Genomic DNA, 22,716 nt, shown 5'->3' with positions numbered 1-22,716 from the left:
GTAATATTCTGTCTCCTGTTTTTCCACTGCTTGACATTTTATTTTCCAGCGATTCTCAGTTAGGTCCAAGGTCAAAGGTCACACAGTATATTTTGTATATATTCCACTAAGTGGAAATTTTAATACATTTTTCTGCCCAGAAATTTATCTCTGACCAAATGTTTCACATGGTACCCTGTACTGTCTGTCTATGCTTTGTTTTATTACTTGACCAGTTTGGCTGCTCCAAGAAATGCTGTGCTGAAATAAATAGCCATAATGATGATATACCTATCATAGGTACCTATCAGGACTGATGTGGCCAACAACATCAGAGTATGGTCAAGATGGCAAAAGATATTAATGAGGAAGAACATATGAGCTAGGAGATGCTGAAGCAGTCTACTTTTGCCTGAACCTATTGGGAAGGGCCTCTCCTGTCCCTTTCCCTGCTGAGTTGAGTGCAAACTGTTCTTTCCATTTTGAAATCAGTTTGTAACAATGGAAGCAAGATGAGGACAAATGGGGGAACTTGGAGTAGGAGAAAGAAACTGCGACATTTTAACAGCTGGAAAAGTGGGATGGCAGATGTTTAAATCAAAATGTCTGCTGAACTGGGGCAGTTGGGGGGTATAAATGTGTGAATAGAGGGTGAGAACGGCACAAAATACCTGTTTTCTCCCTTAGTGAGGAGAAAACTTTGGAAATTATTCATTCTCACATACAAGCACAAAATAGGGGAATATTTGCATACCCCCCAATGTTACTGTCTTAGCCTGTATACAACATTCACTGCAGGGCATGATACACTTATAGAGAGTGCTGTCTTTTTCACATGCACAAACACAACATACTCAAAACTCAATCTGCATCCATACTGCAGAAATAATCAAACAAGAACAAACAAGCTTCATTTATATACCACTTCATACTGCCTAAGCAGTGTCTAAGAGGTTTACAACTGTAAGCTAACTTGCCCCCAACAATCTGGGTACTCATTTTAGCGACCTCGGAAGGATGCAAGCCTGAGTGAAGCTTGAGCCCTTTAGCTGGTCTTGAACTCGCAACCTTGTGGTTTTGAGTGAGTGGCTACAGTACAGGCATTTAACCACTGCGCCACCAGGGCTCCTAATCCAGTTTGACATCCCTTTAACTATGATGGCTCAATGCTATGAGAGTCTGAGAATTGTAGTTTGTTGTTGCACCAGAGCTTTCTGACAGAGAAGGCTCACAAATGTCTCACAAAACCACAGTTCTCAGAATTCCATACAACGAAACCATGACAGTTAAAGTGGTGTCAGACTGATTATTTCTGCAGTACAGATGCAACCTCTGTCAGCAGAAAGAAAAGATGACCCTTTCCACATGACTCAGAAAAAAAACCCACAATACGACAAAAGAATACACAGTCTGTATAGAAAGTTAATTCAGAATGAATTTCATATGGTTTACTATGTAAAGAAGATCTGGAAGTAGAATAATATGTCACAATTTGTATGATAGGATCACACTTGCCTGCTCAGATTTGCCCAGAATTCTAGTGGCTATTTTACTACAGGCACTAGCGAAAATAGGAACCATAAATAAGGAAATGTTTTTCATCAACTACCTGATTGTTTTAGGTAAAAAGCAGATTTCTGCCTAGATTCTTGTTTCTCAACCTTAAGACTTCTTGAAATATATTTCAGTACAAACTGATGCTTCTGACAACAACTTTAAATAATTAGAGATAGCACTGAGGCTTTTAGCCCTGAAAAAGAAATGTCTAACACTTATATTATGGCAGTGTGAAAACTCTCCAAACACCTCCTCCCACAATATTATTTTAGGCAGAGAGGTGACTCATTCCAAAAGCTTATATATTAAAACAATAGGAAAAACAATAGCAGAGATGACAACATCAGTTCATCCCTACCCTGCAGTAAGCACCCTAATTGCATTTTCAGGGCTGGTTCCTCCCTGCTCCAAGCTGGTAGCAGACACTAGCTTTAGCAGGAAAAAAAAGTCTCTTCTTCTCAATCTATACCTGGAAACCTGGAAGACACAGGACTTTATCACACCCGTTTTTGGCATGTTACGGGTACGAAAAGAGGATGCTCATGTGTGTGCGCGTGTGCGACCGCCCCAAAATGGATTTTAACACATGTCAAAGCATCCCCCAAAAGTCCCCGATCCATTCCGTTGTGGCAATCCATCCCCTTTCAGTGCTGACGGGCGCCATTTTGCTCGGTCGGAAGACTTCCAACCAGAATATTTCACACACCTCAGCACTGAATGGGGACGGATTGCTACAACGGAACAGGGCCTTTTTGGGCACACTTTGATGTGCGGTAAAATCCGTTTTGGGGTGGTTGTGCACACACGCATGCACAAACATCCTCTTTTCATACCTTTTCGTAACGTGCCAAAAAAATGGGTGCGATAAAGTTCCCGCAGTGACTCACTTTGTGAGGGCTTGGTACAACTTCATGCAGTTGTTCAGGGAATCAGAGCTCAACCACTGTTTTCTTTGATCCTCCTTTATGGGGAATTTTCATGCAAAAATAATAGAAAACCATAGTAACAAACAGATTGGATCTAGATTCTGTTATAAAGGGGTACTAGAAAGTACAGAACCCATTATTCCTTCTCTTGTCATGGAGACAGTTATCTATAATTTTATGGTGGCTCTAGAGAAAATGCACATGCAAGAGGAATAATTTATTTGTTTGGATGCAAAGAATTAAGTGGGTCATTGAATCTATATTTTGGTTCTTCTAAACTTGTACTGTAAGTGTTCTGTCATTGCAAAGAAGGAAGATAGGGACAAAATCTATTTGTTTCCAGGCAAAACTCAAAGTTCTAGTTATGAAGTAGATCATGCTATCTGACAGACCATGTTGTCCAATGTGAGCCTGTCCAGACCCTGAGAACCATAGGAGCAGTTATTTTTCAGTCCCACCAAATTCACAGATACAGGTGGGAATATGAGATGCAGCCTTCTCAATAGTAGCCCATTTACTTTGGAGCAATAGCATCACTGAGTTTGGTGTCATCTAGAGTGTGTGGGGACAAGCTGTCTTGCCTTCCTTCCCCCCTGCCACCACCCCACCTGCCTAGATTGCTGCTGAGGAAGGCAGCACTGCAGCCTCCAGAACACTCATTCAGGGCCCTGGCAGTTGTGCCAGATTGAGATGGAATAACACACACACACACACACACCTGGAAAGGCCTTCAGAGTCCAACACAGTTTCTCTGAGTGCAGCCACATTGAATTCTGAAGGTATTCTGCTTGGAAAGGCCTTCAGAGCCTGGTGAGGCTGCTCCAAGAACATACATTCTGGATTCTGAAGGCATTGCCCCTCCACAGCAGCCACTGCTCCTGAAGGGACAGTGCTGCAGCCTCTGGAGGGTCCAATGTTTAGGGTCCAATGTGGGTACTGGGTAAGTGAGAAAGGGAGGTGACCCCCCCTTCCTAACTCACCCAGTAGCCACACCAATCCCTTTGGGTGTGCCACCCCACCAGGTGGCATTCTCTTCTGGGGTGTCACCTGGGGTGGTCTGCACCCCTTGCACTCCCCCACATTCCCTAGTAATAACTCTGTTCTGGAACTCATTTCCTAGAGAAGATAGATAGATAGATAGATAGATAGATAGATAGATAGATAGATGATAGATAGATAGATAGATAATTTTTTTTAATTAATATCCCGCCTCTCTGTCAAAGACAACCGGAGAGGCTAAGATAGAAGAGTATCCTTCTGTGTCTTCCTGTTCTGCAGGTAAAGCTTTTCTTTCATTATAACAGGCTTTTGGGACTGAAGGCTGTACTGTGTTGAAAGAGCTGCAGCAGTGTGCTGTATTGTTCAAAATGCACTGTTTGAACTGTTTTAAATCTTTTTAAAGTATATGGTTTAAACTGTTTTAGGATGGTTAATTTTTAATACTATTTTATTTTTTTATTTTTTTCTCTATATATTTTTAAGATTTTTCAAAATCCTTTCAATTTGTAAGCCCCCTTGACGCCTAACCTTCAATTTTGGGGAAGGGAAAGATATAAATAAATTAGTGTTGACAATAATAACCAGTATTAGTCGGCTCTGCCTAGCTCTGGGTCTGCCTACCCTTGGCATCTGTACCTAAACTCTCCTACACATCTACACTACCTGTCTTTTCTGCTCTCTCTCTAATGCAAAGGCATACAAAAAGACCTCATTCTCTCTGCCTTCATCCTTCCTCTCTTCCTTGTCTCTCTCACACACCACCCACCACCTGCTGTCTAATTCTTCTAGGCAGATACATTCACACTTTCACTACTACAAATGTTCTACATTTCAAGATTATTCCATATTATTTCCTGAAATTACAGTTTGCTAGAGTTTATGTGTTAGCTTCATGATTTTCAATCTTTTTTTACTATTTTATTGGCTTTCATTTCCCCCCATTGTTATGCACTGTGTCATTTTTATGCAGATGCTAAACAGATTTATCTGTTTGATTTTTTGTAAAAAAAAATCAATATTCAACAAACAGTGCAACCCTGTCTGATTGATGTTTTAAAAAATGAACAGCTCAGAAACTGCAAGATAATACAAATAAGATAGATACCATATACTAAGGCTCTGTTTTGCAATCTAATTATACTAACTTGGCACAATGTCCTACAAACAGAAGAAGAGTCTATATTTTGAGATATTTGACATTCTGCAATTCACAGAATTAGTTTCGGGGGGAGGGGACACAGCAAAAATGATATAGCTCAATTCAAAAATAAAGAACAAATATCCATGTATTGAGTTCTGCAGCCAAAGCATGCAAATGCTGTGAATATATGCAAATATATCTAATCTGCATAATTAATTGCAATCAAAGCAGGATGTGTACTGCAAAGCCATGCAGTGTAAATCAAGAAGGAAAGTGGAAACTCACCTTTAGATTTGCTCTTTGTAGCAGCCACTGGGACCAAAGATTGCAAGAGGAGAAGAGAACAGATATAAGTTAGTCAGAAGCTCTGACTGAGAATATAGAGAAAGTTTTACTACTGATTCAAGGCTGACAAAAGCCACCTCCAAGTATATGGCCTATTTATAATAGCTTTCATGACCTACAATATGTCAAGACAGACACCTTAAGCATTTTGAATTGCCTGTAGGTGTCAAAAGCTGCTTGGAAATAGATGAAAGGTGGTGACATTTATCATTTGCCATAATCATATAGCTAATAGAATATATAGTTCAAGAAATCTATAGAATACCTACAGAAAAAGAATAATTGATTACATGGTATAAAATGGTTCCTCCTAACACAAACGTCCTTCTTCCTATTTATACACAAATTTAAATACACTGCACATTTTGGAGATCCAGAGACAGCAGAATGGGGTAGGGTTTCTACAACTAGATCCACATCCACTTCTAACAGGCTATATCATTTCATTCTTCAAACAACAAACTTGCATTTTAAATTACAGATGATCAAGAAGGGGGAAGGAACCAACACAGTCCAACTGTATCTCCTATACCTAGTTATATATGACCAGTGTCACTTCTTATAATGCCAACAGAGCACAATGTGAATTCATAGAAAGGCTCATATATCTCTAAAACATCTAAGAAAGTATAAGCTGGTGGAAAAGTGGATCACACAGTTGGGCTGAAGCCTCTGGCCATTCTGACCCCAATTAGCCTGGAACTGACCAGATGTCCTGCGCCCAAAGTGGGCTGTCGTCATGGTTCCAAATGGGGAACCAGCAGGAGCAGATTTTTCCCCACTCCTTTTTTGTGCTGGCTCTTGCTGCCTTGGCATGGCTTTGGAGTGGCTTCCAGCCTCTTTGAGGGCATGTGTCATCTGAATGCCATGCCTCTGAAGTGGCTGAAAGCTGCTCTCTTAGGTCTGTCTGTTGCGAGCCATAAATGCACAAATCCATCAAACAAAACAGTAAATGCTCAGTAGATACTTTACATTATCTAAAAGCAGTTCTCATCAACATCACTTCCTGATTTAGTTAATATGTTGCAAGCCATCTAACATTTCATGGATGAAAACCAGGATACATGTGGCCATACAGCATCAAAGAGTGGCCACAATGGCAAAAGATAATAATGAGTAAGGACTGATAAGCTAGGAGAGGCTGCATCACTTTGCCTTCACCTGAGCCTCTAGGAAGGGCAAGATTACACCCCACTTTTCCTCTCCCTCCTCCTGACTTAATTTACTGTACACTATTTTGAAATTTATTTGAAGCTTTTGAAGTAAGCTGAGGACAAATGGAGGAAGGGAGATATACTGGGATATTTTTAATTTTTTAAAAAAACAGCTGAGAAAACTGGACAACCAAGGATTCATCAAGACTATCCCTGTCATATTGGGACACCTGTATGATTTGTTGTTGCCACTCTCTTCTAAAAGTAAATTTGTATAAGTATGGTCATGTACATTATCAAGGAGATTTTTTTAAAAAGATCCAAGTATACCCAGGGGAAAGGAACAATATTACCTCTATTATGCTGTTTAACACTGAACTACAGTGCGCCCTTGGCTTATGCGGGGGATCCGTTCCGCCCCCCCCCCCCATGTAAGCCAAATAGCGTGTAAGCTCAAGTCCCATTCGATTGAATGGGGCTCGTGCTTGTGGCGCAGGAGAGTGCACGCGCCATGGGCATGCGCACCATTCATTCTCCCGTCACGTGACTTCCACATAAGCTGGAAGCCATGTATGGGGTGCCCGCCTATAGCGCGGGCACACTATACCACTGATCAGATTAACACAATTCTGCATGGAATCATCACCAGCCAACTATGCACACTGTAGCAGTGACATGTTTACAGTTCTAGTAACATGTTTGTGGGGATGCAAGAAGAAACCTCCAGCTTGGAGCAGCCTCTGACCTTTGCAACACTTTTTGGCCCCTGATTGGTGTGGGATCGTGGTGACAGGGTGGCCCGCTCTGAAAGTGGGTTGCCACCACAGTCCTGAACCCAGTCCCCAGCAGGAAGGGCTTATTGCTGCTTCTTTTTGGGCTGGCTTTTCTGTGTTGGCACAGGCCTGGCACACTCTCTGCATGGCTTCCAGTTGCTTCCAGGGCATGCGTTGTTGGAAACTCCATCCCCAAAGTGGCCAGAAGCTGTTCTTTCCTGCCAGTCTGTTTTGGGCCATTTGTCTATGAAAAGACTACTCAAAACCTTTCACCAGATGACAAAAAAAGTAAAACCCAAAGTTCTCGCTTTATGATCTACGTAACATACATTATATTTGGATCTTCCACACACATGGTAATATTCTGTCAAGATTTTCATACTATTCCAACATGGTTGCATTTATTTAAAGTTACCCATTGATTTTTCAGTTTGTTTCAAGTGTCAGAGCAACAAAATCAAATACATAAACACACACACACACACACACACACACAAAATTAAGATGGGAATCATATACCAGATAACATCCAACTCACAAGTGGAAGCTGGTAGCTTTGATGTCAGTGTGAAAACGTGAACATGGTTCTGAACCTTGGATATTGCTTTAAAGGTTAGGCTGAAATCCACAGGCTAAAACCCGCTGCTGTACTGACATAGAAACCATGAATTATTACTTCTGTTGAGTCCGATCATACTTTGTGGAAGAGCTTTAATTGTTATTTTAATGCAGTTAAAAATAATACATTTATGTTTGTCCTTGAATAGTAAAAGTGCATGCCTATAGATCTCTACTAAGCAACCATTCAGTAAAATGAGATTCAATCCCACATAAGTGGATAAGGAACCAAAGCCTTGCAATAGTAGTTTAATTTTTTAAAGAGATATATTTTCATTAAATTTAATATTAATTAATTTCCACCAAATCTCTTAGATCTCACAGTACCTGACTCTCACATTATTTAGTACTTTTTCTTTAATGTTTCTTTTGCTGAGCTATGTCTATCAAGCCATATATATAGAAACACCAGAGAACATTATCCAACACAAGGTATTGCTTTATCTCCTTGGCTGTCATAATATTTGTACTATGTGAACTGTAGTTAAGCAAACGGCTTTGATTTTGGGTACCAATTAACCTAATATCATATTAGATGAATTTGGAATTATGTGGCAGGAGGATCCACAGCCCAGACAAGATGCACATAAAAAATTTAAATTATTTTTTTAGACCTAAGACATGGAAATAAAATCTGGGAAGAAAGGACATATAAATAATAAAGTGCTAATATTCCTGGAACTGGGCCAGGTTACAGAGCTTATTAGTTGCATTATAATTCTATGCAGATTCAGTCTAAATGAACAATAATGTTATCTGTGTTATATAAACGTCATGTTCAATACTTGCAAATGTTTCAACTGATGGAATGGTGGAAGCACAATTCAATTGTCAAAGTTCACAGAGCAATCTAATTAGATGGAAAAGGTAATTAAAATCTGTTTTTACCATGAAATGTACTCATTTTCATCAGTGCTCCACAATATGGTGTATAAAGAAGGTAATTTATCTATTAAAAGTTTAGAAACTTTATTCTACCATTAAAAATATGTCTTCTGCCCACAATGGGACTACCTTTATGTGAAAAATCTATACTTGCTATTTGTTACCAAGAAGAATCCTGTCTTAAGTATACTCCTAATGCCATGATGTTATTTACAAACACAAAATGTTATATAAAACAATAGATTGGTAGTAAAATGGTGTCCCTTATATAAAGTGGCAAAATCCAAGTTGCTTTTTGTTTGTTTTGTTTTGGTATTTTTAAGCCATGGATGGTTGAATCCATGGATGCAGACTCCATGGATACAATGGATACAGAAGATACATAGGGCTGACGGTATATCTTTTTTTTTCTGTTTAGTCTGACTGGAACATTGTTCATTGTTAAAATGATGAACATTAAAATAGAATTGAACTAATACAACATTAAAACATTTTTCCATTTATGCAAAAAATATGCAACCCTTTCTGGAGATGTGAATACGATCTAATCTATGAGATTACGTATGCAAGGAGGAACACACTTACTTTGTTCTGTGCTGAAATAGGCAGCAGGGCAGTAGAATTATTCTATTTACCTCTTCCAAGAATGCTATGGGTACTCATAGACCAACTAACATTACTAGCTTTGATGTTTGGATTTTAAAGTTTTGTAGCACTAGGAACTGGCATTGTCACCATAAGTTATTTTATTTTCTCTTCGGTTTCCACCACCTAGCATATACAAGAGAAAGAGAGCTATTTTGGGGTTGGGGTTAACACACAAAAGTGTTAAAACATAAAATATATAAAATATAAAACCACACTACCTGCAGAACTGTATATTTTTACTTTTTTTTTTTTGTTTTTTTGTAGGGGAGAGGGGATTGGATGGCTCCAGTGGGGAATGAATATTCTTGTCAGGTTTTCCATAGCTTTACTTTGCAATCACAGATATTTCTCTAATGATTCAGTGAAAAGGGAGATCAATATATACAAAAGCATCCCCATCTTCTGTTTGAAACAAATGAGGAAACTGTTCAAGACGACAATGATTTTTGCACACTTAAGTGTCAAACAGTTTATTGGATTTAACAGGAAAAGTCTTCTGAGCATATAATGTTCCTGTCAGTGGTGTATACATTCTCTTGCATTATGCAGACACACTTTGGAAATAGTCACACCTCCACAGGTTTACTATTTTAAAATAAAACTCTTTTAATGTTTTGGTATTCAGTTTAAGTACTGTATTTTAAAGGTGATCCTTACTTAGCCATATATACACAGCAAATAAATAGGAATCAATTGTATTTAAGCTAGTTATTGCTAATTTGTCCCAGTGGTTTCAGCAAATTTACTATTCTAAGTATGAATCCAATCCCATATGTTGTTCTTACTATAGTATATATATGTTGCTTCTCGTGGCCCATTGGCCAAGCGAGAAGGTTTTGCTGGCCTCTCATTGGAGAGACCAGAATATTCAAATAAAAATGGTGCACTTTCGCAGGCCGTTAGACAAGGAGGGGATGGGGCTAAGCCTATTTAAGGCTCACCCACCCTTGACTCCCTGTCAGTTCGCAGAGCACTGGCCCACCATCCCGCCTCGACAACAGTGTGAGATTATTTTGGTTGCTTTGGGGCCAGGTAGGAATTTTTGCCCTTGTTTTCCCAAGGGTTTTTTGCCTACCCTACACTGTTGGATGGGGAATTGGACGATTGGCTTGGGGTGTGGCCATAAATAGGCCTCATGCATAGGCAGGAGGAGATAGACGGTTCAGTGAACACCTCGGCACCCTCCTAAAGGGTGAAGGTGGGTCTCTGGAACTGAAGTTTACATCTTGAGACTAAACACGATGGGATAGAGACTTGCCTTGGGGCTGGTCTGAGATTTAAATCCTCACTTAAGTCTTGAGAGTTAAGTGGGGGAGTCTTGGGTTGGCCTTCCGGATGAGGACTGGCCAAGGACCAACCCAAATTATGCATTGCCCTTGGGGCCCAGGTGTTTTCACCCTTTGGAAGCTGGGAAATTGGTCTTGGAGCAGACCATCCACCAGCTGTTCCTACACAAGGTTCTCCCCCCTGGGCTTGCAAGAAAGAAAAGTTAGATAGGTTGAATTTTAATAAAGTTGCCCATTTTATAATCCAGTTCTCTGTGTCTGGTCTCATTATTTAATGAGTTGGTCAGCAATTACTTTTTGTCTCTCTTTACATGTTATAGTGTGAAGTTCTGTCAACAATTTCTCTTCTAGTCTCATTATGACAGTATGAGATGTTCAGCTCATAATTCTTCAAGCTTTTTGGTCTATATATACTGCATAGCCTTCATGTAATAGACCATTATTCTTAGCATGCTGCATAAAGTGTGTGTGTGTTGTAGTACTGCTAAAAATTGTGGTCTCTGCACCATCAGCTACTGATTGCTAGTCTGTGGCAAATTTTCAAAATACAACAGGACATGGCAAAAATATGGTACTAGTCCTGGGAATATCAGACAGGCTGAGAAACAATGCTCAATCGAACTATTCTAGGCCCACTGAAAGGATAAGTGAATATTAAGATTTTTATTTTCTTATTTATGTCATTTACAAATTATGTTTGAAAGCCCTTTCATTTTAAAAAGAAGATTGCTGTTAGGCATGAGAATAAACTGCTATGAAAGAAACATGCATTCAAAAATGACAAAATTGGACATAGTTAATTTCTTACAATCCAGTAAGTACTCTTTTTTTTCCTGGCAATATTTTTAAACCATTTCACCCCGAAATTCACAAGGGGACTCTATTGTTCAGATGACATGAGGGAAAGGAGTTAGCAGAAATTGCTAAATAAACTCATTGTGATAAGCAGCTAAACTAATTTAAATTAATGTGTGTCAATAAGGAAAACACCTGTGTGGTGGAGAGGAACAGAAAGTGAAACACATTATAGAGGAGGTCCAAACCTTTCCTATTATTATTATTATTATTATTACTATTACTATTACTATTATTACTATTATTATACTTTATTTATATAGCACAGTAGATTTACGCAGCAGTATACATATAATCAATAAAATCTATAAAAATGAAACCTGCCAAAGGTGTACATTCTACAAGATAATAACAAAATACATATAAAACAATAGATAATAATGCAAGACACTGACAATTACAAATATATTTTGGTGCTACTTCTCTCTGGCTTTAAGAGCTCATACAGATTTCTCATTACTTCAACTCTTTCAGTGGTTTAGGGCTGAGTGAGACACTCATCTCAGTTAGCTAATGTTTTCAGTCATGAAAAGAAACAAGTTGTTAGTAATTTACTTTATTTCTAATGGTAGACTGGATGAAGGAACCTTAAGTGTCAGAATTGCTTGGTTGGGTATGAATATGATGCACCTCGACTTTTTGTGGTGGGGAAGAGGGCAAAAGCAATGCCTTAACAAAGAACAAATATACTAATTATTAGTTTCTAGCCATCTGCAGAATGTTGTACACTGTGGTCTATTTTTCTATGATATAACATTTCACCTACATTTCTACCTTGTACTCCCCAGATCCTTTGAATTTCCAGATTTCCTGAAGAACCATTTCTCTGTTCTTTCCCCTCCTCAACTGATTTGTTGTAAAGTCTATGATCTTTATACCATTTGCTTTACTTTAAATTAGTTTCATTGTCAAATGTGCTAATTCTATTTGTAATGCATCTGTAGAATACACAATCAGTGCTTGGCTTGCTCACTAACTCACTTAACGTTTTATTAAAAGTTGCACATTATTTGAAAGGATGGAGGTATACAGAGTTGCCTGTGTTGAGAATACAAAAGTTCTTCAATGCACATGAACCGAACATGGAGTTGCAGTGACTGCCAAAAACTTCATGTTTTAGAAAATATTTACCAAAATCTTTTGAAATCCATGTCAGGAGTTATATCATAGTATTGATTTTATTGTTAAAAACTACATCATTTGTTGCTGAGCAGTATAAACATTTATTATGTGGTATAAACCTGTGTAATGTTCAAAGTTCCTGTATAAATTTCATTTCCTCAACTCCTGTATGGCATACACAACAGAGGACTGAATCAACTCTCCCACAGCACAACAGCAGCTATTCATTTAAGGGTGGAGGGAAACTGAAGACTTGCTTTAAAATGCAGATGAATGAATTAGTGTTGACAGCTCTAACTTGTTTCTTGGCAACTCTGACAGGATGTGGCATTTCCCCATTCTTCTAACCATGAAAATGATTTGAAGTAAACTAAACCACACAAAAACATCAAAATCCATTACAAAGGAACACACAAAGGAAATATTAATAGGTGCTATTTAACTTAGGTCATTATTTTAAGCAGAAGTGTCATTCTAAAATGCCATTCACGTATTTGTGATTTGACTCTCTCACTCTTTCATGCACATGGGTGTGTGTATGAGAGTGTGTGTGTGTGCGCGTGCATGTGTACACAGAGAGAATTGGAGAGCATGGGTGGGGAGAGACAGTGAGATTAGGACATACAGACAGCAGGCAAAATTCAAGGAGAAACTTGTATGTGGGAATGAGGCCAAAAGACTGCTATTTGCAGCTATTCACAGCTGTGAACATATGTTTTGTGGTATTTAACCAGATGCATAGTTGCTATCTTGGGGCAGTACATTAAATTATACCAAAATGCTTGCCCTACCCATGTTTTCAATTGGAAATGTATATTAATATGTCATATATATTCTTTACAGAAAAGGAGACAAAACAAAGGGAAGGATATATTGAACTTCTAAGCTTTTTAAAAAGTGAAATGTAAAACAAAAGCCTTAAAAGTGAAAAAAGAAAAGCACAACATAGATAGCATTGGGCAATAAAAACATGCAAGTCCTGAGTAGGGCATGGGTAGGGCAACCTCTCTCCTCAGAACTGCATCTGCTACCCTTTCAAATAGATTCATATGCAATGCTATCTAAACCAATCATGAAATTGTAGATGCGAATCCAAACAGCCCATTCTTTTTTTGACATGTTCTTGTGTTGATACATGATCAAAATCTGTGATCCGTCATGAGTGTGGTATTTGGACCTAACTTTTTTTTTTAAAGGACAACACTGTCATTTAGTTTATTGAAATGAGAATATTCCAGGCAAGGCCCAGCTAAAAAGATCAGTTGCACTTTTAAAATTTATTCAAATTAAAGGGTGAATGAGAAAGCAAAAAAGGCTGATTCTTAGAACAGTAATTTGACGTGCAGTAAATTAGAACCCCTCTGTGACAATAGATGCAAGAAATGTTATGAAATTTTTATACAGCAATTTAATAATACACTTGAGAAGAAGTAGCCTGGTATTTGATTTAAACTATGCATAATTTAATGTACTATTTAACATTCCAGAACTACTTTTGTTTACACATCACATAAATTATCTAAACTATGTTCAACAGGACCAGTATAATACAATGGTTACTGCAGTATGGAGATCCAGTTCTAACATTTGCTTTGGCCGTAAGGTTTACTTTGTTTCTTTGAACCAGCCATACTATCTCAGCCTTCGTTACCTTAAACCATGAAGATACAGATAAAATGAGAGAAACCATATATCTTGGAATAAGTGAAAAGAAAGTACTGTAGTAATAGTAATTAACTGCCCATACATTAACTTTTAACACCCCAATTAATTTCAGCACAAGTTGATTTTAATAGATTAAAAAGTTTTGCTCCAGTATTGTAGTTTCTTAATATCCCTTATGGCTAGAGATGTAATTCTTGTCTAAGTTTCTTCTCTAAGTTAGTAATGATGTCTGAATTTTGCACATAATAAGTCCCAAAGTGATAAAATTCTCATCAGCCCAAGATTCTTCTTGTCATGGTTTATCAACATTTGAAAAACATGTTTTTCTTTTTTTAAAATATATATATATATATATATATATATATATATATATATATATATATATGAACCCCTGCTTATGATCCCCCCCCCCCTGTTTCCACAATGAAACTATTGCTAGAGGAAAGGGATAATTTCATGAATACCTAAAAGAGAGAAAAAAAGGATCTCCCCGCATAAAGCAAGGGTGCACTGTATTGCAAATTTCTTTATATTACATAGCAAATCACTTGAAGATTAATAACGGTGCTAAAAATCCTGACAAAATGAAAAAGTGTGCTTAAAAGTAGCTAGAAAACATTACACATTATAAAAGTAAAGTAAGGGCCAGTACATCTGAGCTGATTTGGGGGTGTGGGGTATACACAACGCACTACCCCATGATGCCCAGAAGCTTCATGCCACTCAGATGCCTGACCAGCAGCCAGCTTCCAGATACTCTAGGAGAGAGACGTTTAGACAACACATGCTGCCAGAGGACCTTAAAGCCATGGAGGGGTGAGAAAAGCTGACTTTTTGCTGGCACAAAAAAGAGTGATATTTTTTCTGCTTCTTTTTGGGCTGGCAAAAAAGTGGATTGGGGGAATACATGCGGTTGCCATAGCCTCAATCCAGCTTTCTCAGAGTCGGCTTCAAGCCGTCCCTTTGTGGAGGTCTGTTCCGTCCCTTAGTATAAGTTCAATTTGCTCTTATTACCAGAAAGAATAACATGATACAAATAATAGTTTTACTTGTAAGGTACCCCTTGCGCAGAACCCTTTACTTAACCCAACAACGGCCTGCTGTGATGCGTTTAACAACTTCTTTGCAGATAAAATCTCTCAGATAAGAGCCGACTTAGACGCCAGTATTGTAACACAAACAATGGACGGGATGTCCAGCGATTCCGTTAATGAGATTGTACTGGATCAGCTTCAATCTGTGAGTACTGATGACATGGACAAGCTCCTTGGTAGAGTGAGGAAAACAACTTGCCCTCTCGACCCTTGCCCGTCATGGCTGGCCGTCCAGGAGGGGGATGCATTGAGGAAGTTCCTTACGGATATCATCAATGCATCTTTCAGGGAAGGACACATTCCATCTTGTCTGAAGGAAGCAGCTGTTAGGCCGCTTCTGAAAAAACCTTCCCTGGACCCCCTGGATATGAACAACTATAGGCCAGTCTCTTTGCTACCATTCTTGAGCAAGGTAATCGAGAGGGCGGTTGCTCTTCAACTCCAAGCTGTCTTGGATGAAACCGATTATCTAGACCCATTTCAAACTGGCTTCAGGACAGGCTTTGGGGTTGAGACTGCCATGGTTGCCTTGACCGACGATCTGCGTGTGAGCATCGACAGGGGCAGTGTGACCCTGTTGGTGCTTTTAGACCTCTCAGCGGCTTTTGATACGATAGATCATGGCATCCTCTTGGATCGCCTGAGGGGGCTGGGAATTGGAGGCACTGCATTGCAGTGGCTCCGTTCCTTTCTCTTGGGTAGATCCCAGAGGGTGCTGCTCGGGGACAGTTGCTCCAGTAAAAGGGAGCTCACCTGTGGTGTCCCACAGGGTGCTATTCTGTCCCCAATGTTATTTAACATCTATATGAAGCCGCTGGGTGAGATTATTCAGAGTTATGGAGCTGGGTGTTATCAGTACGCAGATGACACCCAAATCTATTTCTCCATGTCTCGTTCGTCGGCCTTGAATTCTGATGGCGTCTCCTCTCTCAATGAATGTCTTCGGGCAGTAATGGGCTGGATGAGGAAAAACAGATTGAGGCTGAATCCAGACAAAACAGAAGTGCTCATGGTAGCGGCCCCGAAACCAATAATTGGGTTGAAATCTCCGGTCCTGGACGGGGTCACACTCTCCGTCAAGGACTGCGTTCGCAGTCTGGGGGTGCTCCTTGACTCGTCGCTCCTGATGTCGAACCAGGTAAATGCGACAGTCAGGAGCGCCTGTTATCAGCTTCGGCTGATACCCCAGCTGCACCCTTTTTTGGAAGTAAAGGATCTTGAGACTGTTGTGCACGCGCTGGTAACCTCACGTCTAGACTTCTGTAATGTGCTCTACATGGGGCTACCCTCGTGCTTGGTCCAGAAACTGCAACTATACAGAATATGGCAGCCAGAGTAATTTCTGGAACATCCAGGAGGGACCATATTACCCCGGTTCTAAAGTCCCTCCACTGGCTGCCCATTAGCTTCTGGACCCAGTACAAGGTGTTGGTTATCACCTTTAAAGCCCTAAATGGCTTGCGTCCAAACTATCTTCGGGACCGCCTTCTCCCCTACAATCCTCCCCGCGCACTCCGCTCCTCTGGGAGAGACCTACTTCAGCCACAAAAATTTAGGCTCTCGGCTACCTCCTAGAGGGCATTTTCCATCGTCACCCCCAGACTGTGGAACGGCCTGCTGGATGAGATCCGTCTGCTTACATCCTTAGACAACTTTAAAAAGGCTGTTAAGACGAATCTCTTCCGGCAGGCCTTCCCAGAATAGAGAACCCGGCCTCAGAAAAAACGTCTGGGAATAAGATACTGCTGCTCCCATTGATGGTTTGCTGATGTGATGTTGTTGACCTTTTGGTCAGTTTTTAATTTGTATGTTTTTCGTTGTTTTTTGCTTGTTTTTCATTCTGTATTGGATTTAATACTTTTTTTAAGGAGGGAAGGGAACCAGGGATTTTATATGTTCTGTATTTTTAACTTTGTTAGCCGCCCTGATTGTTCTCAGAGGGGCGGGATACAAATAATTTTATTATTATTATTATTATTATTATTATTATTATTAAGAAACATCTTCAAAGCTCTAGCTTAATTATTATAATAAAGAGATGCTGTTGAGAGAAGAATTGGGAAGGTTGAAGAGCAGAAAGGTTGTGATCTATAATAATCGATACATTGCCCCAAGTCAATTACTTTATGACACTATGCACCAGGTGTTTCAGTGACAATCTATTTAATATCTCAGATTTTTAAACTTTGTTTTGAGAATATTCTTATGCAAATAATAATTGTAATCCAGTCATGAAGGTGAAAACATTTCTGTTGCCAGAGAAATTAAGACAAATTGAAAGCAAATGTGCATACTGTATAAGAGTACAATGGGGGATAACCTATGGAAAAAGAAGATAACACATGGCTGAAAATGTGAATGTGAATGTTAATGAAATAAGTCAAGGGATAAAGGATGTGTAACATATATAGCAGGAGACGTTGATTAGGGCAGATGCAGAAAAATGATTACCAACTTTGGACCCCAAGAGCAACATAAATGAAATCACATCCTAGTGTTTTGGGAAATAAAAGAGACAACTTGCATAGACATAAAGAGAGGCTTTAATTATAAAGTACATTGGGAGTAAACTGTGATATTTCAGACGTTTGGTTATTAAAGAACACAATGAAGAAATAATTCTGAAATATGTTTATTCAAAAACATTAACACCAGGATTTAATAACAGATACAATGAATCAGAAATAACTCAAGCCCAGAGACAGAATATTATTGAATAATACTAATCATATTATTAGATTCAAAATGTCATCCAGCATATATATATATATATATATATATATATATATATATGAGATGCACTTTAAAGATAAAGTTTTCTGTGACAAAAGTTGAACAAATATAACATGCTGGGATAGGCAGTGACTGGCTATCACAAACATTAGGAAAATTAATTGATTCCCATATGAGGCAGAAAAGAAAATGTTTAATTGAAAATAATATTTAACTAAATGATATATAACATTATAAGTCACTTTTCTGGAAATGATCAGTTTTCAGACATCTTTAGAGAAATTCTGTGCCCCTGAGAAAACTATGTTCATAGTGAATTGATTTCTGCTCATGCACGTTCTTTACCATTCCCTCACACCTTTGAAAGGTTGTTTGCCAGCACATAGCAAATTATTTTCTTTCCTCTGTGTGCCTACACATTTTCACTGATACCAGTGCAAGGGCTGAATGGTATAACTACATCTTCCAGCTTCCATTAAACCATCCAAGCTGCTATTAATCTTCCCTTCTCTGGTTTTCAGTATCAGTTTAAGTGTTTCCTTCAAAGTCTTTTCCTGATTAAAACTATCTCCTGAAACTGATATATGTCTACTGAGGGAAAGTACACTGATACCTATATATTTTTCACAAGAACAAAGAAAGAGAACACAATTGTTTCACTTGAACATCAAAAGTATTGAGGATTGCTGGAATATCTTCCCGGAAACGGGCAGCAAGACTTCTCTGATTATGGACATAGCTTTCTCTGCTGTAACCACCTCTATACACTTCTCTAAAAAAGGGTGTTACTCTAGTTATCAAAGGCACCAGCAGGCTTCTGGTCTATACAGTTGACCCTCATCCATGGATTTTTATACACGGATTCAAGCATCCATGGCTTGAAAATATTTTAAAAAGTATATATTTCAAGTGTCAAACCGTGATTTTTCCATTTTATATAAGGGATACCATTTTGCTATGTCATTGTATTTACTGGGACTTGAGCATACATGGATTTTGTTATTAAAGGGGGTTCCTGGAACCAAACCCCAGCAGATAACAAGGGTCCACTGCATTTATTTATTTTATATATTTCAATCAATCAATCAGTCAATCACTCAATAGCTCACCGTTCTCCCAGCACAGATTTCAAGGCAGCTGGAAATTATTCATTTCTTATATTGTTATTTAAATATTCAAATTTCTTTATATTACTAATGAAAATAAAATTAGGTTTCTCTTTCTTAAAAATTATGTGGAAAACTAAAGCTAACAGATCTGCCCAATGAGAATAAGGTATTGAATGCTTAAATACCTGTGTATTTATTTAGGTTGGTACTAAGTTAGATTGTTCTTCCTTCCTAAGTGGTTTTTTACCTTTTACACACATATAGCTGCAAGTACCACATGCAGGTAATGCATGGTCCTCTGCATTCTGGGAATAGGTGAAGCCATTAATTTTGGAAGTGATCTTGTCCTCTGGGGTATTAGATGTCATATGCAAATTTGATAAGCAAGTTCTCTATTCCATCATCTAAGTCATTACTAAAGTTGTTGAATAGGACTGGGCTCACAACTGATCCCACTAGACACTTCTCTCCAGGATGAGGAGGAGCCATTGTTAAGTACCCTTTGGGTTTTTTAGGTCAACCAATTACAAACCCACCTAAGAATCATATTGTATAACTCACATATTACTAGCTTTGTTTAAAATAATATGATGAGGGATCTTGCCAATGGCCTTACTGTCACTCTATGTGAATTTGTCTGTGTTTTGTGATTTTTGAGAAAAACCTTTTTTGGCCCCTTCACCTTCACAGGCACAGGTGGTTAAGACATGGGAGGATACTTCTCGGTGGCTGACTCAGGGCTATAGAACTATTAACCTCATTGGTTGGACAAGACCCTCTCTCTGCTCTCCTTCTGCATGTAGGAAAAGACCTATCTATTTAGAGAAGGTTAAATGGTTGCTGTCCAAGGTACTATAATTACTTTCTTATTTGTTACATTTTAAATTCTTGTTTAATTCAGTACTATTTTTAATATAAACATCATTTAATTATTTTAATTGTTTTTATTATGTTACAATTTGTAATTTTTTAATGATAATGATGATTGGTCTTGAGCTGAATTTTGTTTTAATTTATATTGTAAACTGCCTTTGATCCTGCATCATGCATGTGTGTGTGTGTACATGTGTGTGTGCTGACTATATTATCTCTATCTATCATCTATCTATCTATATTACTGTGGGTTTTTTAGCCTTTCCAGCAGCATATATGTGCACATTTACTCATGTAATTAAGGGACCACATTGAAAATATATTTTCCAATTATCACTTCACCAACTTACTGCTTTTGCTTATTCTTAAAAGGGAAACAGACTGCGAAGATAGTGATTTGTGCATCAGTGAGTGCTGACAACCAACTATTGCAAACTATCCTTTCTAATTAGATTTCCTTCCATTCCCGAAAAGAAGGAAATAGCCCTTCTGATAATTAAAAGACAGGGCAAGTAGAAGAAAAAGAAGGAAATGAAGATGATGAAAGTACTGCTTAAGGGAAAAGTCTGTCATCAAATAATTGGGATTTCAGTAGGTGGAATTGCTTAACTAAAGATCTGCAGGTTTACCAATCATTTCTTATAAGCTCTTTAATTAAACATTGAAAAGCATACAAGATTATTTTTGAACAAGGCAAAAACTGTCTCACTGTGTTTTACCAAATTACGCATAAACACAACAAATCTAACTTCAGAGGGTTAGGTTATTTCATGCCAAGAGCAATTTTTAGAAAAGAAAATGTATCAACATAAGCAATAAGTAGAATAGAATTTGCTAACATCAGGGAAACAGATTATTTTCACTGAAAATATGACAAAATTCTTATGTATCTTCCAAAGTGAGGTAAATATTTATTGTGATGAAAAATACTACCAAAACTATTTATTAATTGCTTTTTGATTGAGTCCTATCACAGCAATGGATAATATTAAAATACATTAAAATGCAATAATAATGCAATAAATCTAACAACAAAAAATCAGCACATGCAATATAAGAACAGATGCAAAATAAGGGAATACAGAGGGGAATTGGAATGAAATGCAAAAGTCTTTGCTACAGAGATCAGCATAGTGTGACTCACAGGCTGAATGCAGTCACCCAAGAGACTCTTCATCCCAAGTTTTTTCTGAAAATGTTCAGTAACACACCTTAAGCCTTGGTTGGGGGGATGGTTAGTGGGTATTTCACCCTATTTTCAACAACAACCTCTTTTAGGTAAATGTTGAGTTTGATTCCATACCAGAAAGGACCATTTAGTCATTTCTGATTTTGAAAAGCCCTGTAAGGACCTAAAGGTAGGCAACAATTATATGAAAGGGACAAGTATGTTTCCAGAAGCCTTAACAGAAACAAACAGCTATTTTGAATCATTGTGGAAATGATTTGATGATGGGAAGCTGCAGGAGGTAAAACCTATTATGCAGTCCCCTCGGGCCTCACTGGTTACCAATGTGAACCATCCAAAGACTGATAACCGGCTTTACTATGGGACAAAAAGAGAGGAGGAGAAAAAAGCCAAATATAACCGGCAAGGAAGGGCTTGCAACTATATGGAAATCTAGTTTAAGAGTTTACCTATTCTCCCATAAAAGTGACAAAGAACAGTATTTCTTACTTGACAGCCAGGGCCACATGCAAACAACTGTCCTTTCAAGTACCTCTGCTTGAGCTTTCTCATGTTTGACCACTAGTCACAGAAATTAATTGGGGATCCTGGAGTTGGAAAAAAAATGTGTCATATGCTCAAAATGACTGGACACCATCAGTCTGAGCACAACAAATCCCAATGTTAAATATATTGCAATATTTACTGAAGTACAAGTTGGAATAGTGAGCCCAGGGTCTGGGCTCTTTCCACATACAAATTGCTATTGATTTGTCCTGGTCAAGAATGAACATGTTTTACTGCCTTTTCACCAGATGCAGGGTGAAGACATATGTATGAATTCACACATGTTCTGTGAATACACTCTTGCAAGATCTTTGACCCTTGCCTGAAGCATGTCTAGACAGATTTCTCTGAAGATGCCAGCCACAGATGCTGACCAAAATGTCAGGAATAAACTCTTCTAGAACATGGCCATATAGCCCGAAAAACCCACCATAAACTCTAGATAGATTGGTCCCACTGATATATATACACACAGAGCTATATCAAAAATGAACTTATATCAAAGATGAACTTTTACCAAACACAAAAAAATCAAACTACACAAAGTAATCACAATGGGATACTGGAAATTATATGACAGAGCTTCAGACATCTCATGACATGCACCATGATGACGTTCATGACGCGTAGTGTTCAAAGGGCGCTGGCTGGAAGGGGTGCTATTATGGCCCATGAGTGCGCCTGTGATGCCCCTTCTAGGAAGCTTCTCAGAGCAGTTTCTTTTAAGGAGCAGGTTGGTGCCACAGTGTGCGACTGCTGTGGCACTGACCCAGGGCAGGAAGGGGCAGCTTCCAGCTGCCCATCTGTAGCGCCCCAGAGCTTCATTTTGCTCTAGTTTTTAGTCCCAGGGTTTTTAGTCCTAAAATGGGCGCTAGGACAAAATGGCAGTTTGGTTAAGCAATTTGGGTTTCAGGAAAGAGGGTCAAAGGAGAGGTTTCAGAGATGAAGAAAGTGAAAAGCCTCAAGCAATGTAAGACTAATCTTTGCTTAAACATACACACACAAGCAAAATAGGAGGTGAGGGAAAGATGCTCATTAATCGTCAAGGAAATAGAGCTCCCTTTGTAGCATCCTTCAATCGTTGCAAGGAAAGCAGAGAGGCAGGGAGATTCTTCTTGACGCAAACTTTACGTCTAGAAGAAAAAGAAGAAATCTCTCTGCTTCCCTGCTTTCCTTGCAATGATTGAAGGATGCTACAGAGGGAGCTCCATTTCCTTGA

At 38.6% G+C, this 22,716-nt stretch overlaps 1 protein-coding gene across 2 annotated transcripts in view; it reads right to left on the bottom strand.

The window, feature by feature from the left end:
* Positions 1-22,716, bottom strand: part of CADM2 (cell adhesion molecule 2) — a 562,189-nt gene that overhangs the window by 268,934 nt on the left and 270,539 nt on the right. Inside the window, exon 2 of one of the 2 annotated variants that reach the window (XM_089512206.1) lies at positions 4,888-4,914. The exons of the other annotated variant lie outside the window; for it this stretch is intronic. Coding sequence (XP_089368332.1) covers positions 4,888-4,914 — 27 coding nt within the window. The remainder of the gene's footprint in view (positions 1-4,887; positions 4,915-22,716) is intronic. 2 annotated transcript variants of the gene reach the window in all.

Source organism: Sceloporus occidentalis, unplaced genomic scaffold (assembly GCF_023333645.1).
Source record: "Sceloporus occidentalis isolate IW3139 unplaced genomic scaffold, rSceOcc1.0.p SCAF_2, whole genome shotgun sequence".
Lineage (NCBI taxonomy): Eukaryota > Metazoa > Chordata > Lepidosauria > Squamata > Phrynosomatidae > Sceloporus > Sceloporus occidentalis.
The sequence above is the reverse complement of the archived record's forward strand: the minus strand, read 5'-3'. Positions and strand labels throughout refer to the sequence as shown.